Here is a 14,218-nt window from a genome sequence, read left to right on the forward strand (position 1 = left end):
TTTGTGGATTTATTGTTGACAGCCATTATGACAGGTGTGAAGTGATATTTCATTGGGGTTCTGATTTAATGGATATGTTAATCTGTAATGTGATTACTTTTGGGGGGAATTTTTTTGGAGGGTAGCATATTCAAGAAGATATACTTATGTCAAGTACATTACATGTTTAGACAGATTCAAAACACAACATTTACAAAGAAATTCTAGTGAGTTTAATTTCCTCGGTTTGTCTCTAAATTTCCCATAAATTCATGAATATAAATGTCACTTTAAAATCAGAATCTTTATACTATGATTGATTAATCCTAGGAGATTTCTTAAATTCAATTTATACTAAAGTTAATAAGCTTTATTTTCTAATGAAAAGTATGAGAATGGTCATTTATAGATTTAAAATATATCTTGATAAAAGCTTAGTGAGTTCAGTTATGAGTCCTTTCAAATGATATCATTCATTTGAAGAGTAGTTCATATAGAATTTAGTAGAATGTGAAACTGTAGTTTTAAATTAATTAGTGTACCTAGTAAAAAGCTTTCCACTGATAAGGAATATTAAAGGTCCAATGAAATATTGTGATTATCTTAATAGTTAAAACATCTTGCTTATTAATATGTCAATTATTTTGACAGTTTTTGGGGGTGGTGAAAGCAAGAGGTTCTGTCTTTCAGCATCCTTGTCATGTCATTATAAATCATCTACCATGTGTTTTCACACACAGCACCCATAATAGGCCATCCAATCAAAATGCATGCATCATCTGAGCTTCCAGTAAATTTTGACTTAATACTTTAAAGCCACAATTATATGCCTAATATTGTATTGTAATTTAATCTGTCAAAACCTTGAAAGTCATTACCTAAAAAGAAAAAGCAACAGACATCTGGTGAATCAACTTTATTGTGTAACAATAGTAGGAGTAGTACAGTAATAGCACATAACAACTTAGTACAGAGTAAACCCATACAAGAGGGAAACACAAGTAACCATGGCAGGAAGTAGAGGAGGGTTATTGAGGCATACATTCTAGAAGGTGGGAAAGCAATGGACCTGTGTTCTAGTCTCCAAAATATCGAGGTCTATGTGGACCTTGGGAAATTATGTACCACATCTCTCAGCTTTATTTGGGTGAACTCTAAAAATATAAGGTGAAGACTAGATGGTCTCTAAGGTCTTCTAGCTATAAAACTACAGGATTCTAAGGACAAATGCAAAAAACTTGAAAAATGAGGATGTTGCCCAGTGAAGAAAGGAGAAGTGCAAAGTCATGGAGGTGGGAAAAAACTAGTTTTGTTTTGTTTTGTCTTGTTTTTTGTGCACGGGCAAGGTGTGTTGTAGGACAGTAAGGGCTTTAAACAAGACTGCTTAACTATTGTGAAGATTCTGGGGGCAACAAATTTGGAAGTGGGCAAGACAGAGTGCTAAACCAAGTAGGGGGCAATAAGCAGGGACCAAAATGAAGAAAGAGATACTGTTTCTTATGGTCAGTTATTTGACTTATCTTCATGCTCCCCATCTCACGCTAGAGTCTGTATATCTTTATGGAACTTTATCACAACCCCTTCCCCAAACCCACACACCAAGTAAAGTAAGAAGGGGTGGTTATAGGTGCCGCATAAAAAAACCCTTTTTGTGGGCCAGGAAGCCAAGAGCAGTTCCTGAAAAGATGGTAGTCAATCCAATCAGCGTCAGCAGGCCTGGCACGGAGGGCAAATGTCTCTCCAAGAAGGTTGTGGTAATGGGTTGTGCAGGAACATCCTGGGTTCAGAGAACATTTGGTGTCAGTACAAGGCTTGTGAGCTTTGCTCCAGAAAGTCTACATTTCCTCCAGTTCTCCAAACATGACCCACTCTTGTCAACCTCTAGACTGTTAAACATAGTATTCCCTCTGATCATAACACTTATTCCCATTTCCTACTGGGGACTTTCCTTAACTAATTCTGACTCAACCTTCAAGTCTCAGTTTATACCTCACTTCCTCAGAGAGCTTTTCCTGTATCCCCAGGCTAAAATAGTCCCTCTTTTAACATTCTCAGCATGACTTCTTTATCACAGTTGTGCTTTTTGGTTATCATCTATTCTCTCAACCACATGTTGAGCTCTGTGAAAGCACTACTGTAGCCTTATCACAATAGTTGGTGCAGAATAGGTACACAATAAGAATTTGTTGAGTTGAATAAATCTATGGTCCACTCAGCCCTCAATCCCATCCCTGACAGGTATTAAGAGAAAAACTTGCATTATCAGGGATATTCTTTTTGACTTCACATTTAATAGAGGAATGACTCTGACCTTTTTCACCCTTATTCTCTACATTATATTTCAGTCTATCATGCATGTGACCTTCCTTCCATCCTGGAAGACTTACTGGGGTTTTATTACAAAAATAATATTGTATATATTGAAAATGAATTTTTAAAATCTAAATCTACTCCATTTGATCCCAATCCTTTGCCACTGGACAGAGGATGCTGCTATATCTTACTTTCACTTCCTACCTCCTGTTGAGAATCACCAGATTTAGAGATTTATTCAACAGGCACATGCTCAATTCTTAATATGCTTAGAACTCTCAGATGAAAAATATTGTATTGTTCCTAATAATCTATAATGAATGTGGCAGCTACAAATTTATCAAAGTTCTAAATCTCTCACCTCTGCCCTAACTCAGGCTAGTAAATTTTCATGGTTTGAATCACTTAGGGAAATGTATGTGTATATACTCATATACAAGTTGTGTTCTTTTTGCAAATAATTGTTCTTAGAGGACAGAGATTTCAATTCATGAAATAAAATATAACCTACCACAGACTCTGGTTCAGACTGCCAGATTTCATCCTCTGGAATCTTCCTCATGGCATACAGGATCTGAAAGGAAGGAGTATCCTGGTGAATAATGAAAGTGACACCATATTTTTCCTAATCTGCTCTTTAAAATAAAGGACTGAATCTTGAGATATCCATAAAAAACACCAGGGTAACAGTCAACATAGTCACTCAACCTTTAAAAGGGTCCAAAAGGTCTTTCACTGATGGCATAAAAATCTCCAATCATTAGGCTCACCATAAATTTTACTTATGAAACATGATTTAATAGGAATGAGATCAGAGGAATGAATTATCAAGAAACATATTAATGAATTCCGAGTGCTAATAGAAACATATTTGGTTTTATAACATTAAATCTAGGTTATTTCTCAAGGAGAGCAATAGTGATCTTTTGTCCTATGAGCTCTTTTCATCTTGGGTGACATGATAAATATTTTTGTTGTTATTTCTGGGTTAAGGTGTTCACTTCAACTGAGACTACTGTTAAAATTGTGTTTCATGCATCTTCAGATGGAAGTTACAGGGGAGTTGGCCTCCAGGATCTCAGACATGTTTTATCTGCTTGTCAGGTCCATAAGTTTCTTCTTTCTCCACAGCCCATGACCCCAGGTCCTACCTCTCGGGCTGCTCTCTCCCCAGCCTCTACAGCTCCCTCCATGTAGCCACTCCAGTGTGTGGCAGTCTCTGTGCCTGCGAAATATATCCTGCCCACTGGCTGGCGTAGAACCCTTGAAACAAAAACAAAGGAGTAAAAATGGTTAGTATCAGAGAACCAGAGAACCTTAAATATCAAGTTGGTTGGTTTCCTCAGATTCTAAACATCAGGAGTACATTGTGAATTTTGGCAAAATGTTCATAGATTCCTCCAGCTCTTGCATGATCCTTGTCACAGACAAAATGGAATAAAAGCCAAAGTCCACTCCTGTACTAAAAGCTTACAAGTAAAGGCACTGACATCAATGGAGCATGCATTTGCTTCATCTACATAAAGTCATATATAGCTCCTTTGATGGCTCACTAACTGTTCCCAAGCCAACACATGGCCTAGTTCCCTGTCTGGCTATTCTAACAATGAACTTAGCAAGTCACTTTCTCTAACCAAATTTCCATGTAATTCCAAGGTTATGAAGATAAAACTTTTTGCAGTATTCCAAATGTCATGAACTTTAAGTATAGAGGAAAGCCCTGTGGGAAGGTAATCCTTGCTCAGGCTGGAAGTTACATCACTAAGATATGCTGTACCTTAGTTTCTATCCTACAAATTGAAGCTGATGATATATAGCCTGACACATGTCCCTGGGAAGGAATAAATATGAAAAAGGGCATTATCATGTCACTACCAATGCCTTATAAGATGGGGTTTATCTTACTTCTTTCATGTGGTCAACTTCAGACCAGTGCAGGTGAGTGTTCTTTTCCTCCCCACACTCCATTGCCAAAAGGCATATTTTCCTGACACATCTTATGGGACTGAGCATGAACCCTGGCACTCCATGGTCAGAAATATAATCACATCACAAGCCAAAAACAAAAGTAATGCTCTGATTGGCTTTTCTCTGTTGAAAAGTTAAGTTTCGCATCCCCAGATCCCCAGCTGTATGAGGCAAAAGATCCTATCTACCATTCTAATTCTCCATTTCATCCTCAATACCACCCGGAGCCCAGACATGCAGAACTTTTTTCCAGATATTCCATGAACTTGTAGAATTTTAAGCCTTTGCTCATACAGTTTCATCCACCTAGAGTGTACTCCCCAATAGCCTTTCTCTGCTTTCTAAAATCTTCAGATATTATGGATATTATAGGCCTTTTCAGATTTTTCTAGGTAAAGCTAGCCCATCCCTCCCTGGGTCCTCATGGTATTAGTATGCCCCTCTATTATAATACTTACCATAGTGATTATAGTCCTTACCATAGCATTAGAGCAATGTTTGATATTCTCTTATCTCCTCACTTCAATCCCAGCCCATCAATCCTTCACAGCAGAGAGGGCTTTTCTTAGTATCAAAGGTTTCATCACAAGGCTTGGCAAATGGTTGGCATAGCCAATAAACGCTGAATGAAACCATTACTATTGACATATTGTACACTCACCATAACCAAAAATTAACACAACGATCCAGTAGCTAATAGGTGGAGCCCTGTGGCCCAAGAATGTTCTCATAATCATCTATCATTTCATTATTATTTTGCCATCTTCAGGAGGGAAAAAAAGTGTTAACCCAAGTCATTTTAATATTTTTTACCAGTTTTCATGGACAGATTAGTCATTTACATTTATTCACACTCTCTTTTAACTATATACTCTGAACAGCCTTTTAGTCACTACTCTACATTTCTTATTTTGTTTAGATTGAACATTTGGCATCATATTATTGTTTGGTTTAATATTACTCTCATAGTCATAATAATTACTGCTATATCATTAATGCCCACCTTGTTACCATCATCAAATACAATTAACTAAACACCAATGAGTTATAACTGGATGTACAACATTGTGAATACTAAAAATTATTGAATTGTGCATTTTGAGTGGGTAAATTCTGTAGTATGTGAATTATATCTTAATAAAGATGCTAAATAATAACAGACTGATTAACACACTGATTATTGTCTATGATATGCCATTTGTGTTTTCTTACATACCTCGTAAGGAAAGTGAGGTTCAAAGAGGTAAAATGACCTATCCAGGATGACAAAGTTGGTTATTTTTAGAAGCAGGAAGGGAACGCAAGAGCTTTCACTTTCAGTCTAGAACTCATTTTGCTTTTATAATGTTGTACCCATGTTGGCACTTAAATAGTTCTATTTGAAGAATTCTTACTGAGCTTTAATCTCAGTATGAAGAAACTTCTTAAAATGTAAGTGAACCCTCTATCTAAATACCTATTCTTATGCTGCATTGATTGGTTATATTGATTGGGATTGGTTCTTCAAAGGAATTAAGAGTGAAACGCAGGACTTCCAGTCAAGATAGTGGCATAGATAAACACGGCTCACCTCCTCACACAAGCACATCAAAATTACAACTAAAATATAGAACAACCATCACTCACAATCATCAGAAATCAAGCTGAATGGAAGTCTGGCAACTAAGGAATTAAAGAAACCACATCCATCTAGACTGGTAGGAGGGCTGTAGATGCATAATGGGCTGGTCCCACATTCATGTGTGGTAGATAAAAATTGGGGAGGGATATCTGAGGAGCAAGGAGTTCCAGCCTCACAGCAGGCTCCCCAGCCCAGGATTCCAGTGCCAGGAAGATAGGTCCCATAACTTCTGACTGCAAAAACCAGTGGGGATTGAGTCAGTGGAAGAAACTTCTGGAGTTCCAAGCAGTTCCCCTTAAATGACCCACACATGGACTTACTCAGGGTCACTCCCTCTGAGATCCAGCACTGGGGTAGCAGTTTGAAAGGCACCAGTGGCACACAAGGAAGAACTGAAGTGTCTGGCATCAAGGCAGGAGCTGGAGAGAGGTTTCTCTCAGACAGAAGGGAGGACAGAAGCCATTGTCCATTTGCTGAGTCCCACCCCCCCACAGAACCACAGAGCTGGCAGGCAGGTGCCATATCTGAGATTCTATTAACATGGCTAACAATGTTTGCCCCACCCTGGAGATCCCCTGAGACTCAGCTGCACCAACTTACAGGCACACACAAACTGTGGACTGTGACTTTTCTATATGAATGGCTGGTCTTGGCTCATGCTTCACAACTTCCTATTCCTATCAAAGAAGCAACAGCTGGCTTCAGTAAGCCCCAAACTCTGTACCTCTTGCTAAGGAATTGAAGGACAGATAAAGAGCTTCCCAGGCAAGAAAAAACTAAAGGATTTCATTATCACCAAATTATTATTATATGAAATGTAAAAGGGACTTATTTAAGAAAGAGGTCAAGATTTTGAACAATAAAGTGGCAAAAATACCCATCTATCAACAATTGAGTCTAAGAAACAAAGTAAGCATACAAGAACAGAGACATAATTATGGATAAGGAGAGGGTTCTGATGGTTGCCAGATGGGAGGTGGGTATGGGGGAATGGGTGAGGAATTGACAAGATTAAGAAATGCAAATAGGTAGTTAAAGAATAGCCATGGGGATGTAAAGTACAGTATAGGAAATGGAGTACCAAAGAACACATATATATGACCCATGGACATGAACCATGGTGTGGGGACTGCCTGAAGGAGTGGGGATGCTGGGTAGAGGGGGTCAAAGGGGGAAAATTGGGACAGCTATAATAACACAATCAACAAAATATAATTTATAAAAAGAGTGAAAGTCACCCCCATGTTGCATAATTATGATTTCTTTCATGAGATTCACAAGATACAAATAAAATTGGGCAGTTTTAAAAACATTTCCAAGAAACAGAAGAGCTATTATATAAACCTATTTAGAGTTTGGATTCAACTTAGCACACTGTCACTCTACCTTCCATATTGAGTCAGGATCCCTGGGGGGAAGTAGGTCGTGTAGCAGCCTCCTGAGTACTGATCCTCACACCAGTTCTTCTCTTCATAGTGCACTGGCTGCAAGGCAGAGTGAAAAAAGGTCAAAGGAAACTCAAAAGAAACTATCTACTCTAGAATAAATGAAATACATTCCTATAGGCTTCATATTAAAGAACCACTAAATGTCTGAAATACTTCCTTATTTTCATGATGTTTTTAGAGATTTGTCTTTGGGCAGGTAAATACCCTTGGTAATAAACTTCCAAGAAATTCTGACTTCAGAAAGTTTTCTCAATTTGTTCATATAAAACTTAGGTACTATCCATAAAACACAATGGTCAAGTTCCATTTTTTAAATTGGTCTTAACTAATAATAAGTTGTACTGCCTAATGGTTTCAAGACAGGTTTTTAGAAGGATTTATGCTTCTGTAGCTATTGGAGTAGGAAAAAGCAAAAAAAAAAAAAACTGTCAAGGGAAAAGGATGATTAGATTCATGTTTTTGGTGGAATTGAGCTTTGTTGAAGGAAGCTAGACAGACAAATTAATGTTTTCATGGAATGTAGGCAATTCTGGTTTTTGTAAACAATTATTTGTAAACAATGAACAGGGAAAACATTAGATGATATTTTGCAAAGCTCAAGCTTTTAATTTATATAACTAAATGTATACATTATCATTAAGCATGATTTTAAAAAGATAAAATCAACATGGCAAGTTTTAAGAAAAAAAAATTCTTTTAGAGGAGAGCAGTGGGGGGAAATTGGGACAACTGTAACTGAACAACAATAAAAACAAAAGCCAAAAAATAGATTTTGATAAAACATTTTGTTTAAAAATTTTGAAGCCTGGTCAATAATGTTGTAATAACTCTGTGTGGTGCCAGTTGGGTGCTGGAGATGTCAGAGAGAGTGCTTTGAGAAGTATATGGTTGTCTGACCACCATGCTGTGCACTTGAGATGAATACAAAGTAATGTTGAATGTAGGCTGTAATTGGAAAAAAATTAAAATAAAATAAAATAAAATAAAATAAAATAAAATAAAATAAAATGGAAAATTCCAGAAATAAAAAAAAATTGCAGCCATATGGAACTTTGGGTACTCATTTGTAATGTCTCCTATTTACAAAGCACTAGGCACTTCCTAAGGGGTATAAGTTGCTCCAGGCCTCTTGTGGTGTTCCCATGTCTTATGGCCAACCTTCTTCTGTCTCTGCATCAGATGGTGACAAGCACCTCATGAGCACCCTTCTCTGGCTGTTTCCTGCCAATTAGAATAAAGGATGGACTTCACCTTTCACCTTTCCAGGACTTGCTTCCTTCTGTGCAATAGACAACAAAGGGAGAGTAAAGCAAGTTCCCCTCTTTATGCCAAGAGGAAACAAGGACAGGAACAACTCATTTTTATCATCAGCAACTAATCATTCATATTCTTCATAGGAAAATAGACTTTTCCAAATTAAAAATGATCAACTTCTTTGGAAATCTGAGGACAACTGCTTTTCTCTACAACTAAGGTTCAACAAACAACCACCTAACAGGTTGTTAGAATAATTTTAATTTCAAACTGTGTAAACCTGTGAGTGCCTCAGAATGTAACTTCAAAAAAATTGGAGTATGTACCAGAGTGAACTCTCTTGAACAGTGTTTGTAAACAGAAAACCTAGTAATTCTTAACAGATATGTAATACACACACACACACACACACACACACACGAATATCTGTGGTTTTGCTGGTTCACTCACACCGCCATTGAGCTTAGAGTCTACGCTCATACTTAAACTTGCTAAATGGTATATGAAAGCAAAAAATGAAACAAAAAACATTCATTATCATTATGTTTTCATCTAAATGAATCAATTAATTATTCTTGTTCGTTTGCTGAGAAAGAACTCCCAAAAATACTTAAGAACCCATGTTACACTTATATTAACTACAGGGGAAAAATTGCTTTAAAAATGAATGAAAATGAAAAATTCAAATGTCTCAACAAATTGACTAGAAGGAAGCAAGTCACTGCAAAATTGAACAAGGTTAGTGTTAGAATAATAAGATTAAGCCATGTAGCTGCTCAACTAGGTCATGGTGTACACTGAAGAAATTTGTATTTAAGAGGCTTAACAAGCTAAACATTCTTAGCCTCCTCATTAGATTTTTCTCATGCTTTAACTGCTCATTTGTCATTAGTTTCCATTGCCTTCAAATGCTTCATGGATAACTGGATTTAATAATGGCTTTCAAAAGATTATTTAATCCATGTCAAAACATTAAAAACCCAGCAGTCTAGTAAATTTAATAAGAACACTGACATACTCCTTTAAATATTGATGAGGGAGGCAGTTAGGGCTACTGGTTATGAGTACATTGGACCTTCTGACTATTATCAGATGCCCTTTCCCAATGCCTCCCTACACCACTGCATTCCACCTTTGACCACCTCCAGAATTCTACCAGTTTAACTTGAAGATCGGTTTCCTCAGGCTACTTTTTAAAAAATTTTAATTGTTGTTCAAGTACAGTTTTCTACCGTTTACCCCCACCCCTCCCCAGCCCTTCTCACCTCCCTCCCATTTCCACCCCCTCTTTGTTATTGTCTGTGTGTCCTTTATACTTGTTCCTGCAAACCCTTCTCCTTTTCCCCTGAAATTCCCTCCCCTCTTCCCTCTGGTCACTGTCAGCCTGTTCTCAATTTCAGTGCCTTTGGTTATATTTTGCTTATTTGTTTGTTTTCTTGATTAGGTTCTACTGCTAGGATTATATCCTGAGAACCCTGAAACATCAATCCAAAAGAACCTATGTACCCCAATGTTCATAGCAGCACAATTTACAATAGCCAAGTGCTGGAAGCAACCTAGGTGCCCACCAGTAAATGAATGGATCAAAAAACTATGGTACATTTACACAATGGAATTCTATGCAGCAGAAAGAAAGAAGGAGTTCCTACCCTTTGTGAGAGCATAGATGGAACTGGAAAGCATTATGCTAAGCAAAATAAGCCAGGCTATGAAAGACAAATACCATATGATCTCACCTTTATCAGCCTGATAAATACTTTCAAAGTTGTCTAGAAAACCCTGCTGAGGGGCTCACCTTGAGTCAATCAGCATGTCTTTTCCTGTAACTCCTAATGTTCAAGGGTAAAACAAGGCAAAAAGGAATGTGCAGAAGGGATAGGCCACCCTATCTTTACCCATAAGACAGTGAGGAGTGGAGTGGGTGTTAAGAAATGTTTATATGCTAGTTTATGTATGTAAATGAGACTCTGGTGTCTTTACAAGATCAGCAGAGAAAGAAAAAGTTCTTTTCATCCCTATCCTGGCTGCTAGGATGTAGGATCTCACTAGGGATAGCAGAAGCACCCCTCTTCTACCCCCTGACAAAGCTAGGAGCAGAGTAGCCAAATGCTCTGCTCCAGGAAGGGCTTTGATCTCAGGGACAAGCATAGCACCACCTGAATCACAACAATGTTGCAGGGTTCCTTAGCTTCCACCAACACACCCAGGACCCAAACTCTTTGGGCCAACCTATAAGTTGATCAGCCCTGTACAGACCCCTTCAAGAATGTATCAGGGAAAACATGAGCTTTAGGGCCCTACTGATGAACCTATCCCTGCTAGTCCCTTGAATACAGAGCAAGATCTCTATCCCTCAGGAAAAGGTTGGGAAGCAGCCTTACCTGCAAAGCTTCTTGGGAGCCCAAAACTTTTGCATAGAGATCACAAAGTTTATTCAACCTACGGTGGGGGGGGGGTGGGCAAAAGTGAAAATGAAGGAAGTAAAAGAAAACAGAAAGAGGCATTTATTTCCAAATTGAAAACTGTAAGCCATTGCTTCCACTTGACATTTCAATTTCATTTTTCAAAACAAGGCACTTTGTTCTATTTCAAATGTTTTAAATCTATGTCACAAATAGTATTAAAGAAGATAAAGTGAGGCATTGCCTAAATCACTGGGAGCACATGGTAATTTGTTCATTCATTCTAAAAAGCACTGTGGCCCTGGCTGGTGTAGCTGAGTGGATTGAGCGCCGGCCTGTGAACCGAATGGTTGCTGGTTCAATTCTCAGTCAGGGTACATGCCTGGATCGTGGGCCAGGTCCCCAGTAGGGGGTGCATGAGAGGAAACCACACATTGATGTTTCTCTCCCTCTCTCTCACCATTCCCTTCTAAAAGTAAATAAATAAAATCTTTACAAAAATAAATAAAAAGCATTGTGTACCTCTTAAGTGTTAGTCAATCTGCTAAACACTGGTAGGAACCAGACATAATCCTTACTCACTCTCTTCCTGCTCCATTGCAAAGCAATGGGCAGAGTGGAAAAAGAAGGGACCAGGAATAGCTTTAAATTCTGCTTCTGCCTCTTATGTACTATAAGCTCTTGAGCAGGTTACTTAAGCTCTCAGAGCTTTAGTTTTAACAAATTTACATTTTTTTTTGTTAATGATGTAAAACAGTGTGATCCAAGCAGCAACATCACCCAGGAACTGGTTAGAAGTGCACTCCTCCCCAGGTAAATTTTCAGCTCCTGGACTATATCCATTTTAGTATTCTAAGGTGTTATGTGTATTGTGTATTATCCATAACTTCTTGCATGGTATCTTATGTACAATAAACTCAATAAATATTAATTTAAATACTTGATTCTTAAGTTATAAGCACTGTGATTTTATACAAAACCATTATAAAGAACACAACACACATGTAACTTTGGAAACACACATATTATTAGGAAGTATTTAAGTTAAAAAGTTAAGTAAAATTGCAAGGCAGTCAAGTAGGCAGAAAAGAATAAAAAAAGGCAGGAAAAGAAGAGAGGGATGGGAAAGAGAGGAAAAGGGGTTGGAAAGAAGGTAGAGGTATAGGAAGGAATTAAGAAAAGAAGGGAGGGAAGGAAGGGAGAAGAAAGAAGAGACACTTTCTTACCTTTCTTCTTTGCTAAGACATGCCAGTTTTCTGGCTTTGTGGGCAAGGATAAATCTAAAACATGCAAACAAGAATAAAAGGGCGGACTTAATTGCTGCTTTCATCTTGGCCTCATTTCTATAGCTACATATGTGCCTAGTATATAAGTTAAAAATAAACCAGAAGAAACAAATTACACAGTAGTTATTTCATGTTCAATGTTTTACTGTTTATGTGTTACATTCCTGACACTGAAATATACCTTTTAGCTTTAGGGATTCAATGCACTAAAGATAGATCACTGGCCATGATTTCTGCCTAGGGTAAATACTATGACTGATCTACTTTTCCCTACATGACTGGTAGTTGACAGGAATGAGTCCTGGGTCTTAAATGCCCAAGTAAGGCATGTCTAAACCTTTCCAATTTCATCCAGCCCTTTGGTTCTATGTACACAATGGTGTCTCCCTAGTGCCCAGTCCTCTAGAATCTGCCTCCATTTGTAGCCCTATGATTGTTTTCAGCCTTACAACAATCGGCTTCGATCTCCCACCTCTGACCCTTGGCTCTGTCTGAAATAAACTCATACATATTCTAGAGCCCACATTAATTTTGAGTGCTCCGAGTGACTACCTTTCTAGGCCAGGTTCTGTCCCCCGACATTTCCTCCACCTATGTTCATCTTCCTTGCCAAGCTGAGGACGGGGCTGGTCTTGGCTCCTCTCTAGTGGGACTTGGAAAATCTCAGCATCCCACATAAATACCACTGATGTTCACATAAGCTCCCACAAGAAGCCCTCTTAGTAAAGCACCCTAAGTCAAGTCTTTATATCAATGCTTTCATGAAAGATAGCTTACCAAAATATATCACCCACCCTAGCACTAAATATGAAGCAGAAAATTAATAATTATAAATTATTATAATTTATAATTTATAATTTATTATATAAATTTAAAATTATAAAAAATTTTAAAATGTTGTTCTAACTTTTTTCTAAATATTCATTCATTGGAAAACACTATTTAAAAATAATTTTTCTACTGAAGGATTAGGAGAATAACACCATTACGTAAAATATTATTTTTAACAGTTTGAGGTACATTATTAATAATATGGCAATACACTGCCAATGCCAAATAGCATTCACACAACCGTAACTGTGCCTTACCCAATTATGGAGGGATAGTTGCCATCAGGTTTGGTATCATCCAACGTATAGGCAACTGGAGCTTCTTCTCCTTCAATAATCATGGTTCCACAGTAATCTTTGATAACAGGAAAATGAAAGAAGATATTTATCATCCTATCAAGCTACCCATGGCAGTTACAATGAGCACACATTTTTCAACTTCAAAAGGCCAAAGGCTGAATATAAGATATTATACTCGCAATATATGAAGGCAAACCAAACTGATGTCAAAGGAAGGCTAAGTAGCCAATATTTTTTGGAAAATATCAAACTGTAGACCCTTGTCTGCAAAGAATAAAGCAATGGGATATTATGAATTATTCTAGGCCACCATGTAATGAAATCTTGCTTTCCTTGTCATTAATACTTGTGTCTTCTATTTTCTCTTCCATAAGAAATCAGATAAAATCAAAGATGTTTGAAAGAAATACTAGTCCATTACTATGAAACAGAAGAAACTGAACATTCACATTCTATGAGGAGCCACTTACTCTATATTAACTAGTTTTTTATCATCTGGACATAGGGCAGAGAGAATATGGGTAATTAAAATTCACAGAGTTCCAAACTCTCATTTTAAACACAACCTGCAGAACAACTTGGAAAACAATTTGAGCTCATTCTGGACAAAGGCCTTGTCTCATTCCCCACACAAACAAAATATATGCAATTTCAACAAAAGACTGTGACAAAGCAATGGTGTAAATGTCAGGGCAGAATTTGAAATGTTATAATAATATCTTGCTACAGTGCATCCTTCTTCCTGCTCCATCATTTACTTGCAAATTGAGGTTCTTTTAACAAAATTATAGCGCAAGACTCTGGAACAAATGTTGTA

At 37.5% G+C, this 14,218-nt stretch overlaps 1 protein-coding gene across 4 annotated transcripts in view; it reads right to left on the bottom strand.

Annotated features, from left to right (window-relative positions):
* Positions 1-880: 880 nt before the first annotated feature.
* LOC114505317 (amine oxidase [flavin-containing] B) overlaps positions 881-14,218 on the bottom strand; it is a 115,843-nt gene continuing 102,505 nt past the window's right edge. For 3 of the 4 annotated variants that reach the window (XM_036017074.1, XM_028523205.2, XM_036017073.1), the window contains 7 exons: positions 13,360-13,456; positions 12,212-12,265; positions 10,965-11,022; positions 7,268-7,365; positions 3,444-3,555; positions 2,804-2,866; positions 881-1,756 (listed from right to left, as the gene is read on the bottom strand). In XM_036017074.1, coding sequence (XP_035872967.1) covers positions 1,601-1,756; positions 2,804-2,866; positions 3,444-3,555; positions 7,268-7,365; positions 10,965-11,022; positions 12,212-12,265; positions 13,360-13,456 — 638 coding nt within the window. In that variant the 3' untranslated portion in view covers positions 881-1,600. The remainder of the gene's footprint in view (positions 1,757-2,803; positions 2,867-3,443; positions 3,556-7,267; positions 7,366-10,964; positions 11,023-12,211; positions 12,266-13,359; positions 13,457-14,218) is intronic. The other variant, XM_036017075.1, reaches the window with a different exon arrangement.

The sequence above is a fragment of the Phyllostomus discolor genome, chromosome X (genome assembly GCF_004126475.2).
Source record: "Phyllostomus discolor isolate MPI-MPIP mPhyDis1 chromosome X, mPhyDis1.pri.v3, whole genome shotgun sequence".
NCBI classification, from domain to species: domain Eukaryota; kingdom Metazoa; phylum Chordata; class Mammalia; order Chiroptera; family Phyllostomidae; genus Phyllostomus; species Phyllostomus discolor.